At 38.4% G+C, this 24,032-nt stretch overlaps 1 protein-coding gene across 3 annotated transcripts in view; it reads left to right on the plus strand.

The window, feature by feature from the left end:
• The window catches only part of LOC148828577 (diacylglycerol kinase eta), an 84,479-nt gene that overhangs the window by 41,873 nt on the left and 18,574 nt on the right, over nucleotides 1-24,032 (plus strand). For all 3 annotated transcript variants that reach the window (XM_088925942.1, XM_088925941.1, XM_088925943.1), the window contains exons 3-17: nucleotides 7,897-8,007; nucleotides 8,787-8,867; nucleotides 8,975-9,079; nucleotides 9,688-9,820; nucleotides 10,319-10,425; nucleotides 12,245-12,370; nucleotides 13,432-13,534; nucleotides 14,733-14,892; nucleotides 16,271-16,379; nucleotides 17,769-17,908; nucleotides 18,787-18,868; nucleotides 19,739-19,830; nucleotides 20,302-20,401; nucleotides 22,193-22,424; nucleotides 23,502-23,603. In XM_088925942.1, the coding sequence (XP_088782068.1) occupies nucleotides 7,897-8,007; nucleotides 8,787-8,867; nucleotides 8,975-9,079; nucleotides 9,688-9,820; nucleotides 10,319-10,425; nucleotides 12,245-12,370; nucleotides 13,432-13,534; nucleotides 14,733-14,892; nucleotides 16,271-16,379; nucleotides 17,769-17,908; nucleotides 18,787-18,868; nucleotides 19,739-19,830; nucleotides 20,302-20,401; nucleotides 22,193-22,424; nucleotides 23,502-23,603 (1,783 nt within the window). The remainder of the gene's footprint in view (nucleotides 1-7,896; nucleotides 8,008-8,786; nucleotides 8,868-8,974; nucleotides 9,080-9,687; nucleotides 9,821-10,318; nucleotides 10,426-12,244; nucleotides 12,371-13,431; nucleotides 13,535-14,732; nucleotides 14,893-16,270; nucleotides 16,380-17,768; nucleotides 17,909-18,786; nucleotides 18,869-19,738; nucleotides 19,831-20,301; nucleotides 20,402-22,192; nucleotides 22,425-23,501; nucleotides 23,604-24,032) is intronic.

Consider the following 24,032-nt stretch of genomic DNA (forward strand, 5'->3'; position numbering starts at 1 on the left):
TTAATAAGGACTGGCACTTATGGTATGATGAGTTATTTTTAGCCTGAGCTATTATTTTGTAGACTGAACAGCTGAAATATTTCATATTCCAATTTCCATTTGCATTTATGTATTTCATTTTCTCTCTTTTCCCCAATAAAATTATTTTATTAGGATAGTTATCTTAGAATGTAAGTACCTACAATTATCTTATTTATTATATGTGTCTCTGGGGAGGATCCAAATCATCCTATAATTTATTGTTCACATTCAATCGGACACAGACTACTAGTTTTTCTTCAGAATTGGTACATTTGGTACATTTCTCACTTCTTAATCTGATCTGCTGTGCAGTGGGTCTGTGTGCTGGTGCAGTATCATTCAAGCAGAGGTGTACTTCACTGGAGGATGAAGAGTCCCTCCGGAATGCAAAACACATTGGAATCTTGGGATAAAATGGGAATTTGGAACAGTGAACATAATTAATAGGACATCAAAAGCTTTAGGTACATTGAAAAGTGCTTGTGTTCTCAGTTTTGACCCTGACCTAAATTGAGTTCTGAGAGAAACCAATTGCTATATTTTTGTTGCAATTAAACCTCATTCTATTTATAGAAACCACAGAATTCATAGAAAAACAAGCCATGCACCTGACACATGGCACAGCTTGCAATATATTGGCTTCGTAACACAAAATAACCAACATTAAATTGACAGCACAAGCTGGGGGTTGTGTGGGAATGGAAGTTGAAGTGTTGTAGTTATTTTTTTTACTTTACTTTAAACAAACAATATTGTTGGTTATTTCTGTAGTGTAACTTCCGATACATAACTACAGTTTATGTTATAATTGTATTAAAATCTGCCTGAATAGAGCCCTGTGTTATTAGATTCTGGTTTAAAATTAGGTCCAAGCTTGGGCACACTGCATACTGTTGTAGCATTTAATTGCCTCCTCCTCTGTCCTGTAATGTGGTTGTTTAGTTATTTCTTCAATTATTTAAATTGCAGTACAGCAGCAGGTTGTCAGCAATTTCTAGCCTCATTAAAGACTATGTAGAGGCATTACAACAGGAGATGTTGTCTTTGCTCTGATATAAAATCATTTATAGCCTGAGCAAACTAGCTTGTGAATAACAGCTGATTTTAGTGAGATTTCTTTTCTTGCAACGAGATCTTAACTTTTGCATTGTGAATGTGCTATTTAGTAGTTTAGTTTTGGTCCTTTGGCACTGAAGCATTTATATACCCCATATATTTATATACTCCTACATATTATTTATATAAATATACAGTATATGTTGGTATGTTTTTTACAGAATCATATTCTATCGCTATCACTTAAGATGAAGTCATACTCTACACCCCACTCTATTCTTTTTTTAATCATTTATACACAACAATCCTTATGTACAATCCAGAATTTACACCAAACTTTCCAAGCAGTTTCCATGTTATAGGTAAAAATTGATTACTGCACAGCCATGTGTTGACCTGAGTGCATGTTGAAATTAAAATCATAGCTAACGAAAGTGACTAACTGCAGAAGACGCAGAAAGCCCAAACGGTCCAGAAGTGATGTTTATATAGCTAACCAGCACTGATGTATTATGTATATGCCAATACATTTGGCTCAGCAGACTAGAATTCCTGGCTGTTGCTCAGTGCATATGTATGATACATATGCTTTACCAGATCTCTGTTAGAATTTCCCTGTTTCTTTGAATGCCCACCACAAAAGACCCTTTGCAGGGACAGAGGCAGCAATCTATTATTAAGGAGAATTCCTTGGGCTTTGGTTTCATTGCTTGCTCTGTGTGAGGACTGTCAAGGTCTGCAATTAGAGCACAGAAAACAGTTTATCTCAGTGTCAGACCATCAGAATAAAAAGGTACCCTGTCTTTGGCTCAGTTTAAATTTCACTGAGTGTTCCTTCAAATGTATTCCATGTGCCTCATAAAAATAGCAAAAAAAAAGCACTGCAGGGTGGATAGCATGAGTCACAGAATCAGGAAGTGTCTTACAGTGTTAATACAGTCTTGACTAGAAGCCAGGATGCAGGTCAGCTTCTCCTATAGGTGTTCAGTGTGACAGCAGCTTGAGGTTCATTCGTCACATTGTGCCACCCTGAGTACTGCAGTGCGTTTTCTAGCACAGTGCTGCCCTAAGATTAACTTGAGCTTAATAAGCATGCCTATTGCTCATTTACAGTATGGAAAAACATGATGAAAGAACATTACTCTGGTCGAAAAAAAAGTTTATTCTATATATTTTAAATTCTAAGTAAAATCTATCAGTTCCTAAAATATTTAAGGTAAATGTGTCATCTGGTTTTTCATGTTTTGCTTTTCTCACTTCTATATAACTCTGAGAACTGACCTTAGTTTGTCTCCCTTCACTGTGCATTTGGTATTTTAACAAGTCATGCCATGGTTCTCAGAATTTCTTTTTAAAACTGGATAAACAAGAGGGAATGTAATTCCTGACAGAAGTAATGTACAGCACAGAAAGAGTATTTTTTTATCACAGAGCTTTTTTACTTTGAGCAGTGAGACTGTCAAAGGGTAATACAAAAGTGTACTGTAGATCTTGAAATCATTATAACAAAGCTAGCAGCATAATTGAAAGCAGTACAAATAAATCAGGACAGAATGCTAACCTGAGAATTGTTACTGCTGTCTCTCAGCCATTGGGCCCTGGGTTTGATTCCAGACTGGGGTGTTTGTCTCTATGGAGTTTGCATGTTCTCCACATGTTTGAGTGGATTCTCCCTCAGTGTTTGATTGGCAGTCCTAAAGTGGCCCTTTCTTTGTAGTCCTGCGTTATACTGGCTTACTGTATGGGAGGGTGAGGGAAGTGTTGCCCATAACCCTCAGATGGATAAATAGTGTATACTGTATGAGCACATTACATTTCTGTAAGTACATACAGTTAAATTTAATTAAACCTTTTTGTAACCGCTCTCTTGGCTTTATGTCTGCCAGATTAAATCCCCTCCAGGAACTTTTTCCTGAAATGATTGAAATCCATTTTTTGAGTTTGCAAAGTGTGGCTTGCCACGAGCTTCCAGCTCATTTCTGCAGTTTAATGACAGTGCCTGGAGACATGGAAATAAGGATGTGCTATAACTAGGCTGAGCTGTTTCTAACTTAAAAATAGGAAAGTAACACAGGTGGTAAACACTGTTAATTTTTTTTTACAGTTTGTTCTCCCTTCTTGGCATTGAGAAATGCCTTCCTCGTGACAGGACCTAACACACTATTACTGTGACAGCATGGGGTCTGTGTCTCCACTCTTTAAGTGCTTCTCTTGTTATCTTTCTTGACTTGGTGAAAATAAATTGCCCTGTTGTTTAAGGAAAAAAAAATGTAGCTAAAAATAAAATGCGGCTTTATAAAATATGAGCCACAGCAAGCCTGTGTTTTTGCCTGCAGCCTGTTATAATCCATTTGCAGAAGTGCATGCTGAAAATGGGAGTTCACCTCACACCACCATAATGCTTTCATCATAGCCGGAAGATCTACAGGCTGTGAGTAAACAGAGAAAGTCTGTCCTGAAAACCTTTTAAGCATTAAGATTTGCCCACAACAAACCATAATCACAACACGAGCTTGTAACCTTTGTCTTTCAAGCTTTTTGTAAGCTTGTGTCTTTCACCATGCCAAATGTTATTTCTTCACCAATGGTTATGAAAGAGACTTTGTTTTGACACAGGACTTGAAGAATGTAGTGAGATTTGCACAAAAAAAAACGCCTGTATTTTGCCATAATAATCAAAAACCAAAGTGTTTTATCAGTTGTGAGCTAGAAGTCCACAAAAGCAGAACAGTTTGAAGGACAGCAGACTCTGTAGGCCTCACCCATCACCCCACCACTCTTCACTCTGTAAGCCGGGTGTGTTTTGCAAAGGCCTTTTTCCATTAAAGTCCTCAAAAACAGAACCAAGAACGGATGAAGACAACACCACCTCCCCTCACCATCGTCGATGGTAGTCTCGGTGGTATTCATCGTCGATGGCTGGCCCTTGCTTTTTGGGGGCCCCTCCAGATCACGATTTATCAGCTCCCACCCCTAACTTATTTTACTATTTAGAAGAATTAAATACATGAATTATTTAACTTATATAACATTTATTAACCAGATTTGCAGATCATTGTAATAAGTAGCTTGCAAACAGGAGGCACACATTTGACAAAGATAACATGTATTATTACATTGAAAGTAATAATGTGAAATGTGAATCTGTTAACTTTTAGTAAAACACCTAAAGTAGTCTACGTGTCTAGCTAGAAAATGTGGTTTGTCTACTATTCACTAGTTACATTAATCTGTAACAATGAAGCTTTAATGAACGAAGCCTGTCCTCTTCTCAGCATTCAATGGGTAAGTCCCTTTGGAAGACAGTGTGCAACATTTGGTTACCAGGTGCAACTACAGGATTTTAATTTTAAATCATTAAGCAATATGTACATACTACTTTACACAATTTGAAAAAAAGAACAGCATTCAGTGAAGTAGAAACTGAAATCGCAATAATGTACTCATCTTAGTCATTTACTACATTGACAGTAAAATAAACTGCTGCACTTACTGTATATTCACAACTAATATCATTTTAATTTGTACTAACAAACTTTAGCAGCTGAGAATAGTAAAACAACAACACGAAGAGCCATGGAAGGAATTTTTGGCTCACAGGTGAATGTGCTGATTAAAAAAAATGTTGTGTTGCACATTAAGGGGGCTCCTTGATAGCCTTGGGGCCCTAGGCAGTCACCTACCCTGGTGGTAAAGATATACTGTAAATCATATGGAGACAGGTCGTGACAGAGCCATAGGCACCATGTTCTCTTAACCCCACAGAAATTAAGTTACATTCTGGACATATGGGCCAGTGTTGCTCAAATATAGACCTACGTACTTGGAGAGAGCAAAGAAACTCAGTGCTCAGAATAGCCGGTCAAGAAGAAGACACTTTTTGACACAGAACAATATCTCATGAAAGTGTTACTGACACACAATAAGATGGCCACCCACATGTAGGTGAATGTAGGTGAATGCTTTAAACACTGAGGGTTGCTTTAGCAATTTTCCTATGGATTCAACATGCGTGTCTGAGCTATGGGTTCCCCACAGTCTGTATCACGATTTACATTGCTTTTCCACTCTGTATTTGTATTTGAATGGTTTCGCAGTGCTCCGACACTTGACTGTTTATATTACCCATGCTACACCAGAGTGAGAGCTTTGGGAAAATCCAGGATGACACAACTGATATGATTCCCTCTGTGTTCTGATGACTACTTCTTTCAACAAAAAGCTGAATATTTTTTAAGCAAGCTACCTAAACATCAGAAAAACACACAGAAGTGGAGTGAGAATTAACTGACCAAGAAAGGCATATACAGTATAGACTGCAACTTTGATCCATGAACATTCCCTTCACATTTTAAGAATGCGACATCATCATATTTTATCCATCTATCCATTTTCAACCACTTCTTCCAATTCATGGTCACAGGGGAGCAATCCTGACAATCAACGGGCACGAGGCAGGATACACCCTGGACAGGAAGCCATTTCATCACAGGCCACAGATAGAGACAAAGATGCACCTTCACACCAGGGCCAGTTTTCCCAGAGGCCAGTTCACCTATCAGTACTGTATGTCTTTGGACTGTGGGAGGAAACCATAATACCTGGTGAAAACCCACATGAACACAGGCAGAACATACAAACTCCATGCAGATAGCACCCCAGGAATTGAGCCCTGGGTCACTACAAGCAGTACAAGATAGCAATGCTAACTACTATACCACTCTGCCATCCAGTCTGTTTTCATACTGAATTCTATTGAAACATCTTCATGCCATGCATATTTAATTTTGGTGTAATATGTATTTTTTTTCACAATGAAACTTACTGTTACTAGTAATTACAGTTCACTTACAATAGCTATGAATTACCATCCAGAAGAGTCCAGAGTAGCAATTTCCTTTCTATAACTTTGTACACAATATTCTAGGTGAGACCTTACTAGTGCATACATTTTATTTGCTTCCCCATATTGTCTAGAAGATGTAAATGATGCATCGACATAAACAGCTAAGTCTTTTTGGTAATTGGCCTCTTCTAGCTCAGTATTTCCCACTTTGAATTTGTAATGTTTGTTTTACCTGCACCCAGTAATCAGTCCTTGTCTACTTTAAACATCATCTCTCATACGTTTGCACAATCGTGATTTCTATCTAAATTTTTTAAATTTCATTTGCTACTTCTATGGTGTTTGCTAATCCTCCTAATTTGGTAGCATATGCAAACTTGACAACTCAACTGTTTTGGGATCTAGATCATTGATATTAATTAAAAAGAGTAGTAGTCCTCGATCCCTGTGGTAGTACACCAATTATTATTAATAATTCAATGTTTATCTATATCCTCTTTTTTCTACTTAACAACTAATTCTCAATCCAATCATTTGCACTTAGCTTAAAGGAAAGTTTATTTTCATTAATTTAAATACATTTAAGGTGGCTGGTACAGTGACTACCTGGCAAGGAAAAGGGCACAGGCTGTGAGACAAGGTGTTTGAGAGGCAGCCATAAATTTGAAGACAACAGTTGGAGAACTCCAGTACACACTGACATCTTCAGCATCCAAAGTGTCAAAAACTACCATTCAAAGTCGTGGCTGGGTTTCAAGGAAGAAATCTTTTCTGGCAGTGAATATCTCATAAGCAGATGCCTCGAATTTTGCCAAACTAAAATATACCTGAATGCCAATGGGAACCATGTCTTATGGTTAGATAAAATTATATTGAGCTTATTAGTATCTGACATAAAACAAGTGAAGCTGATGTTGGAAAACCACCGTGAAATAAAGCAGAGGTCTATGTTTTGGGTTGTTTTGCTTTTTTACCCCCGCACTATCAAACTATTAAACTCCCAGCCTCTCTCACTCTCACCTCACCTCTCACCTATGATCTGAACCTCACAGTGCCTTCTTTCTTACCAAAAACTCAAACACACATTGAAATCTACCTCTACCTTACGTGTCAAAAAGCTCACCCCCCATAATTTCTATCCTTTTATTTCATTCTGTTGATGCATGTTTTTGCACATCTGATGTTGTTTTGCACATTACCTGTTACCTTTTTGTTGTTTTGCACATTGCCTGTTGTTGTTTTTGCACACTGCCTGTTGTCTCTGTCTTTCTTTTATTATACAATTGTATTGTTGGTATTTTGTACTACTTATCGTCTGAGAGCTTGCTAAATAGCATTTCGTTATACCATATACCTGTATATGAGTATAATGACAATAAACTTGAACTTGAACTTGAACTTGATAAGAGAAATCATTAATTCTGGTCCACACACCTGGTTCCCTCTTCCAAGAAGCTCAAGCTTTGCTGAAAATGGACATTCCATAACAATGGTCCAAAGCGTACATCCCAACCAGCATGTGAATTGTTAACTGCAGACAAAATAAACATTTTTGACTGGCCATTTCATTTTTCAGACATCGTTCAAGTCAAGATTTGTGGTTCAAACTCAAGAAAGCTGTTCACAAACAGAAACCAAAGAGTGTGAAGGACCTAGAGCAATACAGCCTCAAGAAAAGATTCCTCAGATGTGCCAGAATTGCATAGGATTGGAAGTGTATTCCGTGCCAGAGGAGCATTTATAAAACATATACAGTAAAATGTGCAATTCTATTAAGAATACAGTATGATATTTTTTTCCAAAAATCTATAAATCTTCTGTTCTGTGATGTTTTTTGTTCTTTTTTCATAAGGCGTATTTAGAGTACAATCTGAAGAGCACTATAGCATATAAGAAGATATTGTTTGTTATGAGATATCAGTAGGGCTGATTTGTATGAGAACTAAAACCCTCTCTCTTCTGTCACATTCCAGAAAAGTGTCAAAGAAGGACTGCTGCTGAAACAAACCAGTTCCTTCCAGAGATGGAAGAAGAGATATTTCAAACTGAGAGGAAGAACTCTCTATTATGCCAAAGATTCAAAGGTACTGATTTAGGTATTTCTCTAATTTCCTGAAATGATTAATTAAATATAATGTTGTTATATGTACATATATAATATTTTTTGCTGTTGTATTTATAAAAGTCTGATATATACAGTATGGTAAAAATATGAGAAGAATTATAAATAAGAGAAGGTTATTCAACCCCATTATTTTATTTTGTTGGTGAAAATTCAGTAACTGTACCACAATTTGGATCTTTGCTTTTAGTCAAATCCTAGGAGTAATCCTAATACAGATCCTTGTGGAACTCCACTAATTATGTCACAACAATTGTAGCTTGTCTATACTTTTTCTATCAATTAACCAGTTCTCAATTCAAATACATTAAATATCCTGAATTGCTACTCTCTGAAATTTTAGTTGTTGGAATAAATAATCTTTGGAAGCAATAATTTTTTTTTTTTTTACTTTTTTACTCTTTGATTTACCCTTTAAGTGTGTATCCTTTTCCTTTTATTAGTTTATTAGTGTTTGTATATATAACAAAACTTTTTAATGCTTCTTTCATTCTACTTTCTACAAATCTACACCTGTTTCTAAAAGGATGTTGATGGAAGAATAGTTATGAGGGACCCTGTATATATGAACTACTGTAATGCAATGTTTCATTGAAGACATTCCAAGACATCATTAGACTCAATGAAATGGTGTATGATCTTCTTAGAGAAATATAATTTACACTTGCCTATTGTCTCAGGCCTGTGATAAATGGATACTATATTAATCACTCTTTCTTTATCATTTTGCTCTTATTTCAGTCTCTAATATTTGATGAAGTTGACCTGTCAGATGCCAGCGTTGCAGAGACAAGTACAAAGAACATTAATAACAGCTTCACGGTACGCAAACAATATAGATTTGAAACAGCACTATCCTAGTCTATTTTAGTAATGAGCGTCTGTAGGCCTCCAGGTCTCTCATTTATTTCTCTTCATCCCCCTGACAGGTAATCACCCCATTTCGAAAGCTGATCCTATGTGCTGAAAACAGAAAGGAAATGGAGGACTGGATCGGTGCTCTTAAATCTGTGCAGAAGTGGGAAAGTTACGAGGTGAGCCAAATCACTGTATTTCTGTGATATCGGGCATGTTAAGGGCTGAACTCAACTGGGAAGGAGTCTCAGTGAAAAGGACGAATGGATTAGGAAAGAGAACGACCCTTGCCAAGAACATTCACTTGAAGGCCAAACACAGTTTAATATAAAGATACATAGTGATCTACAATACTTTTGTGGATCTGTCTTTTTATCATTGTTATCTCTTTTTTCATTAAAACGTCCAGTAAATAACAGCACACAAGTACTGATTGGGAATCTCATCCTTGGATTGTATTGAATTATAAAATTGTCGAGTTTTAAAACAGAAATTGAAGGACCACTGGGACATTTGACTAAAGAAAAGTCAGAATATTTGACTTGAATATTTGGAAAAGAAACAACAGGCGGAGAGAGGAATCGTTTTCTCCTTCAAGACTTTCATATCACTTGTACCTCTGTGAAGTGCATGTTAATGACTGTTATAGCTGGGTAAAAACTGTAAAGAATAATGAAGTGCAATAATAAACCACAGAGGGAACATTCTGTGCAGACTGGTTGTGGTCAACCGTCTTTAGGGCAAGGAGCCATCTTACTCAACTAACACAGACATGTTTTCTCCACAGGCCAGCCAGTTCAACATGGAGCACTTCTCTGGGATGCACAACTGGTACGCCTGCTCCCATGCCCGGCCCACCTTCTGCAACGTGTGTCGGGATGCCCTCTCAGGGGTCACTTCACATGGACTGTCCTGTGAAGGTATTCTCTCCTCCATGGACAAGTCGACACGGCATCCAGCATCACAACAATTAATGAGCTATTTGACTCAAACACACAAACACTGCCGCGCTCGTTTCCAATATCTCACCGTTTCTCCAATTATCATGTTGGCACACCATAGGTCAGAAAGGCTACAAAGGTCAACAAAGCAAATCACAAGCAGAAATGTATTCAGTTGCAGAGCTCATAATGCTGAGGGGAAACATGTTAACTTGCACATGAGTGAGATGATTTTTGAGAATGAGAATATTGCCATTGCATTAAATCATAACCACCAGCAGATTCCAATACTGTTAGAAGAACCATTGAAAATCAGATATTTCATCTTTCTATTTTACATTTTTATTGACTTTATGACTTTTCTTAATTGAATTGAGTAGAATTCGTAAGATTGAGTGTGTTTATTTGTTTTTTATAATGTGTCATTTGCAGCATCTATGGTTACTAGCCTAATTTCTTCTTTTTGTATGCCTCCAGTGTGTAAATTCAAAGCCCACAAACGCTGTGCAGTTAGATCAACGAACAACTGTAAATGGACCACATTAGCCTCCATAGGCAATGATATTATTGAAGATGAGGATGGGGTAAGTAAACACAGGCCTTTCGGTAAAGGTATGAAGCAAATTCATTTTGCAGGCTTGGTATACCAAACTTGGGGAAAGAACTTGTCTGTCAACAGGCACAGTTCACTTAGTTACAAGATTACATTACCAACGCAAGATCTCAAAATGGCCAGCAGCTTTGAATCAGGAATTTCTCAGGTGTAGCACAAACACAATCTTTTCACAACAATTTGCATCCTGGGAGCACTAACTTAATAGAAAAATTGTTACATATATGTCTTATCACGTGTTAAAGCTATATTTAAAAACTCTATAGACAGTAAGGAAGAACTTTCTTTGCATCCAGTTTAAGGGAACTGATGTTTGATCTTTTTTCAGCTTCTTCTGAACATACTTTAGTTTGTATCAAAATGAATCAGGCTGACCACAGTATGTTCAGTTCACAGTGTGATTCAGACACCCAGCATTTAATAATGACATAGACTAAATGTTGTATTAATGCAAATTGCTTCTTTGAAGAAAACCATTTTATAATCTTATCTCATGTCATGCCATTCCATACTTCATGTTAAAGAATACTGTTCTTTCTGTATATAAATTAGATGTTTTAGGATTCTCAGTGATTTTTGTAGAGGATTAGAACTATTGAGAAATGGGCAAACCGCAGACTGTGATTTCCAAACACTACAAAAGTAAGACAAGTGAGTGTCTTGCTCTCCTTTCCGATAAAAGAAAATTCACACTGATCCTGGAAGGCATATAGTATCTTCACTTGTGCTTATAGAGAGAATTCAGAGAAATTCTTCTGTACCTTATAAAACAGTATATGATATATATGATTTGATTATTTTTTATTATCTTTCTTATCCATTTGGCCACCATGCCTTCCGACTGTTGAACACATGAACATACCAGGAAGTTTCATACTGTACCAGAAAGTGACACTAAAGAAGCCCAAAACCTTTTGACAAAAGACAAGACTAGGAAAACACAATTAATGTAGACAAGCTGATAGTTATTATGTGCAGGTAGCAAAAACATGAACTATTACTACATAAAAATTGGTAAAACTGATCTTGAAGATGGCACTTGTGAAAAAGAATGAAAAGCTTATGGTGAAACTTCATTTTGCTTCTCTAGACACCTTTAGGGAGCATGAATAAAAAAGCAAATAGAATGAAAAGATAGAATGTATAATGAATGTATCCCCACACCACAAGTTAGAGCTGCTCTGAAATCAGTGCAAGAAATAGTAACCAGACACATGTCTGGGCTTAAAAGAATATCTAAAACATCTGACAGGCTGAAGAAAATGAACCTGTTTAGTCGTGAACAAAGAAGATTATGAGGGCACCTGACTCACATATTCAAACTATTAAGGGTCAACATGTGACACAAACTAAAGGACATAAGCAGCACACTCCAGTCATCTAGAGCAAGCTACACTACCATATTGCTGAAGCTAATATAACAGCATCCTTCAAGACACAATTAATCTGAGTTCTGCAGATCGATAAGGTACTAGCAGCTAAATGAACTCGATGATCTGAGTAGTTTCTTTCATTTCTCAACTTCTTTTCTCATGTTCGTACACCAACATTGTAAAAGAACTACTGCAAACGGAGTAGCCTAAAGTATAACTTCAGAATGTGGAGTCTGGGCACAGTCAGTTGCACCCCTCCAGGCAGAATTTAGAGGTAGGCCTACAGTATATGCCGAGCCTCACACTCAGCTCTATAGTCCTGTTTCCTCTTTCCCAAGAAGAGTATTCTCAAAACTTTAACACACGAAAGGAAACACCCAGGTGTCGATGAACTGTTGTGTCTCATTTTTTTCTCAGGTGGCAATGCCTCACCAGTGGCTAGAGGGAAACCTGCCAGTTAGTGCCAAGTGCGTGGTGTGTGACAGGAACTGTGGCAGTGTGCGCAGACTGCAGGACTGGAGGTGTCTGTGGTGCAAAGCTATTGTGAGTCACCTTCACCTTCCACCACTGATGAACAAGAACACAAAACAAACTCTTCTGTAGCTTCTGCTGGATGTTTTATATTTCATTGCTACTTTACTCAGATATAATGTTTTTCTTCAGCAATACTGCTTTGCTAGAATGAATTAAAAAGAAAAAAAATACTTAGTTGTTAAAAAAAATGATGACCTAGATCTCTGGGTGGCTCATCCAGTAAAGATGATGTCAGTACAAGCCTGCAAGCACCCATAAGCTCACGATTGATTAATTGAGGTTGATGTCATGTGACTGATTGATTGTGAATGGGATTTCTCAAGTGACGGCACACAGTTAGTTCTGTTTCTGCAGGGCAAGGGCTGCAATTAATTGCTCAAGGTTCTCTTGGCTCCAAGTTAAAAAGTGGCTCGTGCAATATCTCCAGTGACTTTCCAGTGCACATGACATCAAGTGCAAGGAAATTGCTCTTCCAACTGGTAGTGAATTCCTTCATATGTCAGTATGGTACACATCATATTGAAAGGCAAATGGCTCAATGGGCAGGTTGGACAAAGGAAGTTGTCTGCACTTCTTGTTTCTCCCAATAAGGGCAAAGGGATTCCTGCCATGGGCTGAGTCTTAAAGATTTTTTGGATTTTCATTTCCAGTGGATCTGGCACAGCGAGAAGAATTAGGAAGAATTAGGATACGTCTCCCATTTCCGCTCCAAGGAAAAAGACTATGACCCTCCAGAATTACTTAAATTAACTGCAAATTGTCAATTGGTTAATTGCTGCTGTAGCTGCAGACCAGCAGTGACCTCTCAGATGCTGGAGAACCTGAACATACGGACAACGTCTTTCTAAATCGGACTGTCTCGGGCAAGTAATAGGCACCAAAAATAATCCTAAACATACATACAGATAAATTTGAAAATCTGGAGCCCAGATTTGTTGTTCGTGAATATGTTTTTAAATTGGGGCCGACAATCAATAGGATGGTCTGTTCCTCAGCTCAGGGTAGGGGCTATATTTACATTTCCTCCAAATTAAATTCATCACAGGTGTTCTTCTGGGTTATTTTCGCAGGTCCACAACAGCTGTAAGGAGCAGATTGGAAAGAGGTGCCCTCTAGGGCAGTGCAAAGTGTCCATCATCCCTCCTACAGCCCTCAACAGTATTGACTCTGATGGTGAGTAATGGGAAATTTCACAAGTCGCCACAGCAACCTGCCTCTTTCAATCAGAGAAGAGAGCAGAGGAGGCTTCAGTCAATAATTGATATGCTGTGTTTTCACTGCGACGTCTTCTGCCAGCTCAGCACTGCAGAGTCATCTCCCAGATGCATTCTCTCTGACTCTCCAGCAAGCCACAGTTTGGTACAGCTCTGGCTTTCGAGTAGAAAAGCAGCATGCAGAGAGAGCGAATTTAGAAAGTTTAGAACTGTCATTTCTGAGCAGATTAAAACTCATTTTTACATCCATGAATTTTACAAAGTAGTTTGCAAAGCCCTTTACTCCTTCCAACTTGTAGTCCACCATGTTATGCTGATGTAGTAGATTTCTCCTTGAAGATTTAATGACAGCTTAGCTCACAGTTCCTCAATGAACATTATTAGATTTCAAGATTTTCTAAATTTTTTGAGCACACAACTAAAAATGAATGTATAGACCTTTAACTAAGAGGAAGGTGGAAGATGTGTGTTGAACAAGGAGATACCCTGCCTTTTATGAGTCAAGGCGGTTCAGTGCTAATAAATCTGTAATCTGCAATATTTATGATTCAAAATGCTATTGGATTTTCATAAAAGCAATTGACTTGAAAAAGGGGGGAAAAAAATCTCAGGATTAGTACAGTGATGAATTTGCAAAATTAATTACAAATGGGTTGAGCCCATTAACTTGGAGACAGAAACTGGGGCTCTGTTCCAGCAGAGACATTAATCAATATTGCTCAGATTGCATTGCTTCTTAAGCATACTTGCAAATTAAAATGTTTTTGGAAAACAGTCATTCTATTCCATTAGGAAATGAACAGTAACCCATATGTTGGCATGAGCTCCAGGTACTCCATTCAGAATGACATCCATATATCCAGGGGCAGAGCGGTGACAAATTCCTAATGCAAGAAATTTTACAGTATATGGCTAATAAAGTGATCTTATGTTAATATGTGATCCCTTGGGGGAAAGGACGAAGCTAATGATTCAAAATCCAAAGGATAAATCGAATTGCCTGTTTTACACGTTTCTTTCATGTTAGAAAATAATCCAACCAGGAATGTACAGAATGGGTAATAGTAAATCGTAATAGTAAATGTGCATTGGGAAGGTAAACGTGCATTGAATAAGAACCCAGGTGTTAATGTAGTTCTGTTCTGGTTTGCTGGCAGGGTTCTGGAAAGCCACCTCACCTTCGTGCTCCAGTCCTCTGCTGGTGCTGGTCAATTCCAAGAGTGGAGACAACCAGGGCGTTAAGTTCCTGCGCAGGTTCAAGCAGCTGCTGAATCCCGCGCAGGTCTTCGACCTCATGAATGGGGGTCCGCAGCTTGGGTGAGTGGGGCTCCTAGTTTGGCTGCTGGTTTGGCATCTAGGCTTGCGTAATTTCCTTCAATCAGTGGGAGTGGTGCGAGTGGTTAACGTAAAAAGAAAATCACGTAAAAAGAAATAGTAAAAGTATTTTATTTTTACTTTTCAGTTTATTAGCTTTTATAGGACTCTTACTGCTGTAAAACTACTATGCTTTACTATTATCACCAGTTTATATGCAAGGATTAAATTACTATACATGTTTATTATAAAAGCTATGTGAAAAAACCTGAACTACACAGAAAAAACTTTTATCATTAAAACAAAAGAGCTTCGTATCTGCAAACCACCCTGCTACAGTAATTAAACAATCAGACTGCCTACATGCTTTGCAAGAAAACTCTTGCAACCAGTTGACAAAATAACCCAGTGATAAAAGGTGGGTAAGAGTTCCTCCTTTCAGAATTCTGATCATCCACTGATGTTATATTCCCCTCCTTCAGATTCAGTTCACCATGTTTCTGTAGTTTTAGATTACATCATAATCGCCTTCTAATGCAGTAGCTTGTACTTCTTGTAATGTGGTCCTAAAAACTCCATGGTGGGTATAAAGTTCAGATTTATTTTAATTACCTGGTCATTTTATGTTTCCCTCAGAAAAAAAAAACTTCATTCCATGTGTCTCCCTCGCAGACTTTCTTTGAATTTTTCACCTTTCCATTCTGAATTTCCGAATGTCTTGGCAGATGTGTGCCCCAAGCCAGTTGGTTCTCCACTCCTTCAGATGTAGTCTTATCACATCTGCACAGATGGCCTTAGCATGGGAGGGTTTCCAATGGTTGGAAGAGCTGAAGCTGTCTTTGACACATCATGCCCAGAGCCATGTTATTAGTTAACATTACCAGTTGTTCAACTCGGCACAGGCAGCATTCCTGATTCCGTCCAGATATTCAGTTTAATTTCAGAAGGCACTTCTTTACACAAAGGGTAGTGGGAATATGAAATAATCTACCCAGCCGTGTTGATGACGTGAAAAAGACATAATGCTAATAAAATAGCATGTGTATCAATGTTGCAGGCTAATTGAATAGCATGTGCTATAGACTGAGTTTATCTGTGCACCAAGAACATGTATTTCATTGTGATGGGCTTGATATCTAGTAGTGTGTGTTTAAGGCAGGTGGTGGAGATGGGCCTATAAAAGCTGTCCGAGAAGATGTGCTACACCCGGACACTAAAACTGCCATCGTTCTAAAGCACCACAAACACGTCCAAGAAAGCTTCTGTGACAAAAGATCCAACAAATGTAGAAATGCAGAAGTCTTCATGAAGAAGTGAGCTTGTGTTTAAGATGCACCTGACTTAAGATGCACCTGACTTTATTCTCATTTCTTTTTCCCAGGCTGCGCCTTTTTCAGAAGTTTGTTACTTTCCGTATCTTGGTGTGCGGAGGGGATGGCAGTGTGGGCTGGGTGCTCTCAGAGTTGGACAAACTGGGCCTGCACAAGCAGGTGAGGCAGGGGAGGAACTAGAATTCTGATCATACCTTTCCCGGCCACCGCAACACTAGTAACTGTAAACATTCATTTTTTTAGCAACATTAGCAGCTCTTCACGATTCTCCAGGAGGAGACCTGTTCATGTGTCTTAAGGACACTGTTAGCTAACAGTTAGCTGTTCCTGCTGACAGTTCAAACAGATTATCAGAAGTTTATCAGGCTATGATACAACATGTTCCCAAATACAGCTTGAAATCTGCTTGAAAATAAGAATAATTTGCAGATAAGAAAAAACCTTAGTTTGAAAGCTTTAACTTTTTATTATGAATCGTTTTTTTTTTCTGAATGAGATTATGCAGTACTTGAATTTTGTGTCAGGCAGAAAGTTCCATTCACCTAAAATGGTTTTGCGTTCATTAACATGTTTCGTTGCCATCCCTGATACGCTGCAAATGTGACTAAACCACCTGGCAGTAAGTCCAGGGGTGGCTACAGAAGGCATAAAAATATAGGCCAGATGAAAAATTGTCCATTTAGTGGTAGTGCTCTTGTGTAGTTCAAAGTTCAAACGAGAACGACAAATGTTCAACAAAATAACAAGCTGCAGTTTCATTCAGGAATTTTCCTACTGGTATTCTTCAAAAATAGACCTCCAGTTCCATAGTTTGGCTCTGTGACAACAAAAACAAGGTTACACCATAAAAATCAGGACTAAAGAAAGTTGCTACACCACTAGTATTAATTTACTACACTAGATTAAATACCCCAAACTGCACCTGCATCCTCTTGATGGACAGGTTAGCCTGAATTTAAACCAGAGCTTAGACAGGGGCTGAAAATCCACACAAAATGGTGGAACAGACTGGAGACAAGGAAAACACTCTGGGACCACAACCGGTAATACTGTACATAAATCCATCCATCCATTTTGTAACCATTTCTTCCAATTCAGGGTCGAGGGGCAGCTGGAGCTTACGTTATGCATAAATTCAATAGCTAATACATAAATCAACAATGCCTATTTACCATAATATCTTAAGATAGATACGTAAACAAAAGACCTTATCTTTTCTGGAATGAAAAGCAAACAATGAGCGTTTATGAAAGACTTCACCAGCGTTCATGAAACACTGGCTTGCAACAGCCCTTCGTCACAAAGAGTACAGAGAAAGCAATTCGAGATAAAAATGATTTGTCCAGAAATTGATTTGAGAGACAGTGTTTCATAGTCTTTAATATTCCACAGATTTTGTTTTCTGTTCTAGAGAAGGTACTTGTACCAGAAGGAGATTACTGTAGGGCTCTGTGAAGGTCACAGTTGGTTGTGGACGTCAGTGAGTTCTATCGTCCACAGTGCGAGCGGTGCCCACCATGCTTTCTCTTTCTTGTCTGTGTGTTGAAGTGCCAGCTGGGAGTGTTGCCACTAGGTACAGGCAACGATCTGGCACGCGTCCTGGGCTGGGGGGGACTGTGTGACGATGACGCCCAGCTCCTGCAGATTCTGGAGAAGCTGGAACGAGCCACCACGAAAATGCTGGACAGGTATCGGGAGCTGGTTTCTTTTTTTGAAGAATTGCCCTGTGCAAACAGACAGGTTCATACCCGTAAGAAAAGGCTGCAGAAGTCTAAGGCTTTGGGTCCTGTATCTATTGAATAACAACTAGAGCTTCTGAATCAATTATCGATTTATTAGCTAGATATATTGGTAAGTTGATCATATTGAACGATTTGAATCTCTGATCTTTCTTATAAAACCTACAGGGCTGTTACTTCAAGACCAGGAGTGACTCTTTGACTAAATCTCGCAGCCAACAGGCCAGTGTAGCTTATTCATCTGTAACAGAACCTTCTCCTCCTTTTATACTAAAGCCCTTAGCAGCGAACTGTAAAATTGTTCCTCAAGAATATACTGTACGTTGGGGATATGCATGTGATCTGAATTTTAACGGCTGTATCATTTTATCTGCTACCTCACTTTAGGTATACTGATTTGTGCTTTCACAATACCAATTGCAGTGGTTTTAATTGATGTTTTGTGCACATGCATGAAATTGAACATTTTTGTAGTCCAGAATCTGAATTTATTTTAGCTTCAATAATTGTAGAAAAAATGTAATTAAACTTCATGACCTGAAGAATATCCAATGCAATTTAATGTCTGACTGGGTTATCAAAAAAGGTTTAAAACAGTTTTTTTATCTTTATGTAACCCACAAAATATTATTTCTGCAAAGCTTCCAGAAAACAATCACACACTCACGGGTAGCAACTGCATTTGGTTACAGAACATATTTGAAATAGAATCCTAAGTAAGGACTGATGCCTTAAACATGGATCACCCACTGTAGACTGTACTCTAGGAATAGTGCTGCTGTTAGAGTCTTATTCCTTTGATTATTTTAATAACTGTTTCCTTGCAGGTGGAGCATCCTCACATATGAAGTTCCCATGAAACAGTCCTCTCCGTCCATTAAAGAGGAGAACTATGATTCGCCTCTTCAGGTAGAAACACAGAGTCAGCAAGTCAGCAGAAACACCATAATCTCCAAAGGTGCTGGGTAATACTCCAGTAAAGGCAGCGGTCTCAGGAGGTCATATAATTAGTGAAAAAGAGCGTGTCAAATACACCTGCTGATGGCTCAGTAACCAGTGTTTCTCTAAATATCACAGAACAGTCATTCTTTTAGAGTTTGATTTTAAAAGTAATGCTGCTCAAAATCTAGTTGCCATGAGAGGATATATGACTTTCAATAAACTTCAGAATTGAATATACTAGATATCAGTGTTAAATCTGATATCCCTTAATAAACTAGTAAATGCTGTTGTAGGATTTGAAGGGTGACAATACTGTGACTGAAGGGTGACAATAAGTCAACCGTTGGTAACAATAAGGACAAATAATTATTTAAAGGATTATAATGCTTTTCATCCCTAAAGATCCTAAACTGCTTTACATATGTAAATCCATTATGCTCCAGTATGTTCTCAGACACTGTCAGGACCGCTGTGCACACTCAGACACTGACAAGACCGCTGTGCACACTCAGACACTGACAGGACTGCTGTGCACACTCAGACACTGACAAGCCCGCTGTGCACACTTAGACGCTGACAGGACCACTGTGCACACTCAGACACTGACAGGAAGGACCGCTGTGCACACTCAAACACTGACAGGACCGCTGTGCACACCGAGACCATGACAGGACTGGTGAGCACACTGAGACCGTGACAGGACTGCTGTGCACACCCAGATACGGGGCCACTGTGCACACTCAAGCACTGACAGGACTGTTGTGTGTCTGTATTTGTATGCTGCACATAAACTGCTGGAGTCCAGAGAGAATTACATGCAAACTGTTTTTCACTCAGGCCCAGATGACTCACTATGCTGACTCTGTGGCTACCCACCTGACAAAGATCCTGGACTCAGACAAACACTCAGATGTCATTTCCTCAGCAAAGTAAGTCTTTTAAACTTCCTCTTTCTGCAGATCAGGGATCGTGAGATGTGCATTGAGTGCTTTTTATCATGTGTATACGTATCAACTGTTTAATTAAATTTTACGTGTATGAACAAATCAATAACAAAAGGTTTGCCACTCAGGCACTCAAATCTCAGGCTTTCAGCCTGTCCTATTGTAGGGGTCAAGCAATTCATTATTGCTTGCATAGATGACAATTCATTCCATTACATAATTAATAGCCAGTTGTTCCTAAATGTTATACTGGGTCACATGAAGTGGCAATTGACTGCTGGTGGGTTATAAGTACATTATTTAGAACTTACTTTTTCATAAGATTTTTCTTTTGACTGATTTTTTTGACTGATGCATTTTAAAGAACAGCTTGTGAACTGTTTGATTGTTTTCTTTGGCATATAAATTAGAATGAGCAGCACATTCACTTTGTGTGTGCTGGGTGTCTTTCTTCAGGTTCTTGTGTGGCACAGTGAACGACTTTGTGTCCGAAGTGGGTAAGGCATATGAAAAAGCCACAGAGAACAAGGGAGAGGCCGATGCGATGGCAAAAAAGGTGAGAAACAGCAGCAGCTGTGAAAGAACCATCAACTTGAAATAAGTAAGCGTATTGAAATATCCACGTTGTGGAAGAGCAAAAGCACAAGACAATGGAACTGTGGATAACAGAGCAATACTACTTGTACATGATTCAAATAAGTTTATGCAGAGGCAAGCTTGGAAATTAGACTCATTTTCTCTTGAACATTATTACCGTATTTCTATATCATTGTCTTGGTCTTATCATGGGTGTAGATGGTATTCTCTGTTGGTCTTGTTGCCATCTCCCTGAAGATACACATTCAACAAAATTATTTTAATTCAGTGTATTAAATTTAGTATTGTTTAACTTAGTTATGTTTTACATAAAAGATTCATTCTCGAATTACAGGGAAATGCATTTGGGAATTGAGTTTGCAAGGTAGATCTAGAAAGTAGATACGGAATGAATGCTCAAATTGGAGCATATTTGCCAGGACTCAGTGTTCTTCTGAATTCATACCAATGACCTAGATTCAGCTAAAATGTGTACACTAGTCAAGTTTACAGATGATACCCAACTAGAAGGATAAAAAAACTATAGAAACAGCAAATTAAATTCTAAAAGACTTAGAAACTGTGCAATCATTTGGAAGATAATTTTTGATGTTGACAAGCACAGGTTTTTGCATGCAGGTAGTAAAAACAGGAACTGTAAAACCCATTATTACTGAGATGGAAGAGGCTGTTTATTAAAAAAGACTTAGGTGTTTATATTTATACATTGTTTAAAACTTTTAGACATTGTGCAGAAGCAATAAAAAGACAAACAAAAAGGCGAGTACTGTATAAGATGTGTAGTTAGATGTGTAAAATTTAAATCAAGAGATGTTATGTTAAAATTATATAATTCTATAATCAATTTTTATTACTATATTATAGAAAATACATAGCTGAACTGGAATCGGTCCAGAAGAGAACAAACATATTTTAAGATGGCCTCCACTGACAGACTGAAAGAACTGAACCTATGTAGTGCTGAACAGAAAAGGCTTCAAGGGGACTTGATAAAACTGAAAAATACAGATAAAATTATTCAGAACTATCCAAGCATTGACAAAGTCAACCAAGAATACTTCCTCAGAATGAACAGTGAAAAATGAACCGAAGAACACAAGTAAAATCTATATGAAATACATTTAAAACTGAGAACAGGAAGTGCTTCTTTACCCAAAGGATTGTGGGAGTATGGAACAAACTACTCAACTATATTGTTAAAGCTGATACTTCAGGAATGCCTGGATCAGCTAGATTCTTGGATCAGTTAGCTTGTGTCTATCAAACCAGCTGAAAAAGCCAAAAGACTTACTCTCATTTGTAACATTTCTTATGTTAATAATATTTTGAAAAAAAGCTACCTCTTGACAGATTACAACACTGAGGAGAATTCCTTTAAGATTTGTTCACCATAAAACATACAAAAAGTAGAGGTTAATTCCACCCTGAACTGTAAAAGAAACATTGTTAATAAATTGCAGTGTTTTGGCTGTGGATCTTTTCTCATGTGTGACAATACTTTCTAGATGAAGCCTTGTTCATTACTGTGCATCTCACTACTTCTTTTTAATTGAGTTCAATTAACCTCTACTTGTTCCTTTCTAGTTCAGCACTCTAACTCTAACAAACTCATACCAGGATAAAAGGTCTTCTGAGTGAACAGCTCAGTACAAAAAATTGACTAATTAATCTGTAAAAATATTGGGATGGAAGATTTTTATCAATTCTCCACTCAGAGTCAGAATAAATGTGTTTACTGTTTGCCCTGCAGTGTGCGCTGTTGAACGAGAAGCTGGATTCACTGGTAAAAGCTCTGAGTGAGGAGTCCGAGGCAGAGATAGTGCCCGCTGGATCCCTCCTGCCCCTCCCCCAGGTCCTGCCAGGAGAAGGTGGTAACACAGAAGAGCCCATTCCCAGGGCTTTCAAGTCCAAGGACCAGCTGATGTTGAGAGCCAACAGCCTGAAGAAAGCACTCCGGCAGATCATTGAACAAGCAGAAAAGGGTATATTCTATTTTCCATTCATCTCTATAAGCATTCACTTACAAACACTTGCTCAGCATTCAGAGAAACATTATAATAACCTTATCACCTAAGGATCTGCGCCTGTGGCTGGAAGGTTGCCGGTTCAAATCCTGCAGCCGGCAGAAGAATCCTACTCTGTTGGGCTCCTGAGCAAGGCCCTTAACCCCAACTGCTCCAGGGGCGCTGTACAATGGCTGACCCTGCGCTCTGACCCCAAGCTTCTCTCCCTGTCTGTGTGTCAAGCAAGGAAAAGACCAATTCCTAATGCAAGAAATTGTATATGGCTAATAATGTGATCATACCTTATCTAATGTTATCTTATATGGTTGAAATTACTCACCAATGAAGGGGTTTCAAGTAGGCTATAGCTCACAGTTTGGAACATAAATAGGTTATCGTCAATATATACCTAGTTGGTTTTTATATATATACTTAGTGGTTGCATGGGCAAGAGCAACCAATGTTGAGTGAAATAGCATCCTTGATTAACAGTGCCTCCTAGCTGCTTTTGGCTCCATAAGTTACTGTCTTAGCACAACCTGTCCTGTTAAAAGAATTAGCCAACAGAATGAAATTGGCTTCATGTGTTGATCTTTTCATAAGCAAAATAAAATAATAAGGTTAAGCTTTGGTAATAAGCCAAACATGCTCAGGTAATAGCATTTGGCAGGTATCTGTAGGTGTGCAGTAGAATACAGCTGCCTGGGGACTCAGAGTCACTTAATGATGAGGTGATTCGAGACAAGAGTTGAGCTTGTCCTCAGTTGATTGAATACACAACAACAAATATCTATGTGTGTTTTTTTTGCTTGAAAAGGCAGTTTCTGCTTAATTTCTAAAAGATACCATTAAACTGAAATAAATAAAAGTAAATAAACTGTTGTACCATCATGGCTGTTTAAGTGGTTCTTACTGCTACAGTATTTATGAAGACCATTAGTGTCCCTGAGAGGGTGAAGAAGCCATTTCTCATTCTCTTCCTGGAGAGCCCTCCTGGCAAGGATACAGTGTGTGCTTTTACAGAATCTCTGTGCTCTTCTCTCTTCTCTTCCTCAGTGGTGGATGAGCAGAACAAGCACACTCAGGTCTACAGGATGTCTTCCTCCTCCTCGATGAAGAGAGAGAATAGCGAGGATCTGAAAGAGACTGATATGCAGCGTAAGGATAGCTTGTACTTCACTTCATTTACTAATTTCAAGTGGCTTCATATATGCATACAGTAAAAGTTTAAATTGCTCATGCTAACATTATTTCTATCCTAATTCTTAAATACAGCATTGCTTCAAACAGAAAACTGTCATATCCTAACAACCTGTCTTCAACCCAAGTCCAAGAACAGCCTCACATACTGTCTCCACCTGCTCTCGCAAAGATGTTATCTATACTTAGTGTGCAATGGGGTAGTATGTATGCTATAGGTACTTCAACAACTATCTTCATGTTGTTCATAAACCAGCAGGGGGCGTCCCTGCCCGTAGCTAATTGTATCCAATCCAATAGTATGATGACCAAGATCACTGTGGTCTAGGAGGTAATGTTGTTTGGAATGAAACATGAAACCAAGGCTGAACCAACATCGCTTGGTCA

The sequence above is a fragment of the Atractosteus spatula genome, chromosome 9, assembly GCF_055471065.1.
Source record: "Atractosteus spatula isolate fAtrSpa1 chromosome 9, fAtrSpa1.hap1, whole genome shotgun sequence".
In the NCBI taxonomy this organism is placed as follows: Eukaryota; Metazoa; Chordata; class Actinopteri; order Semionotiformes; family Lepisosteidae; genus Atractosteus; species Atractosteus spatula.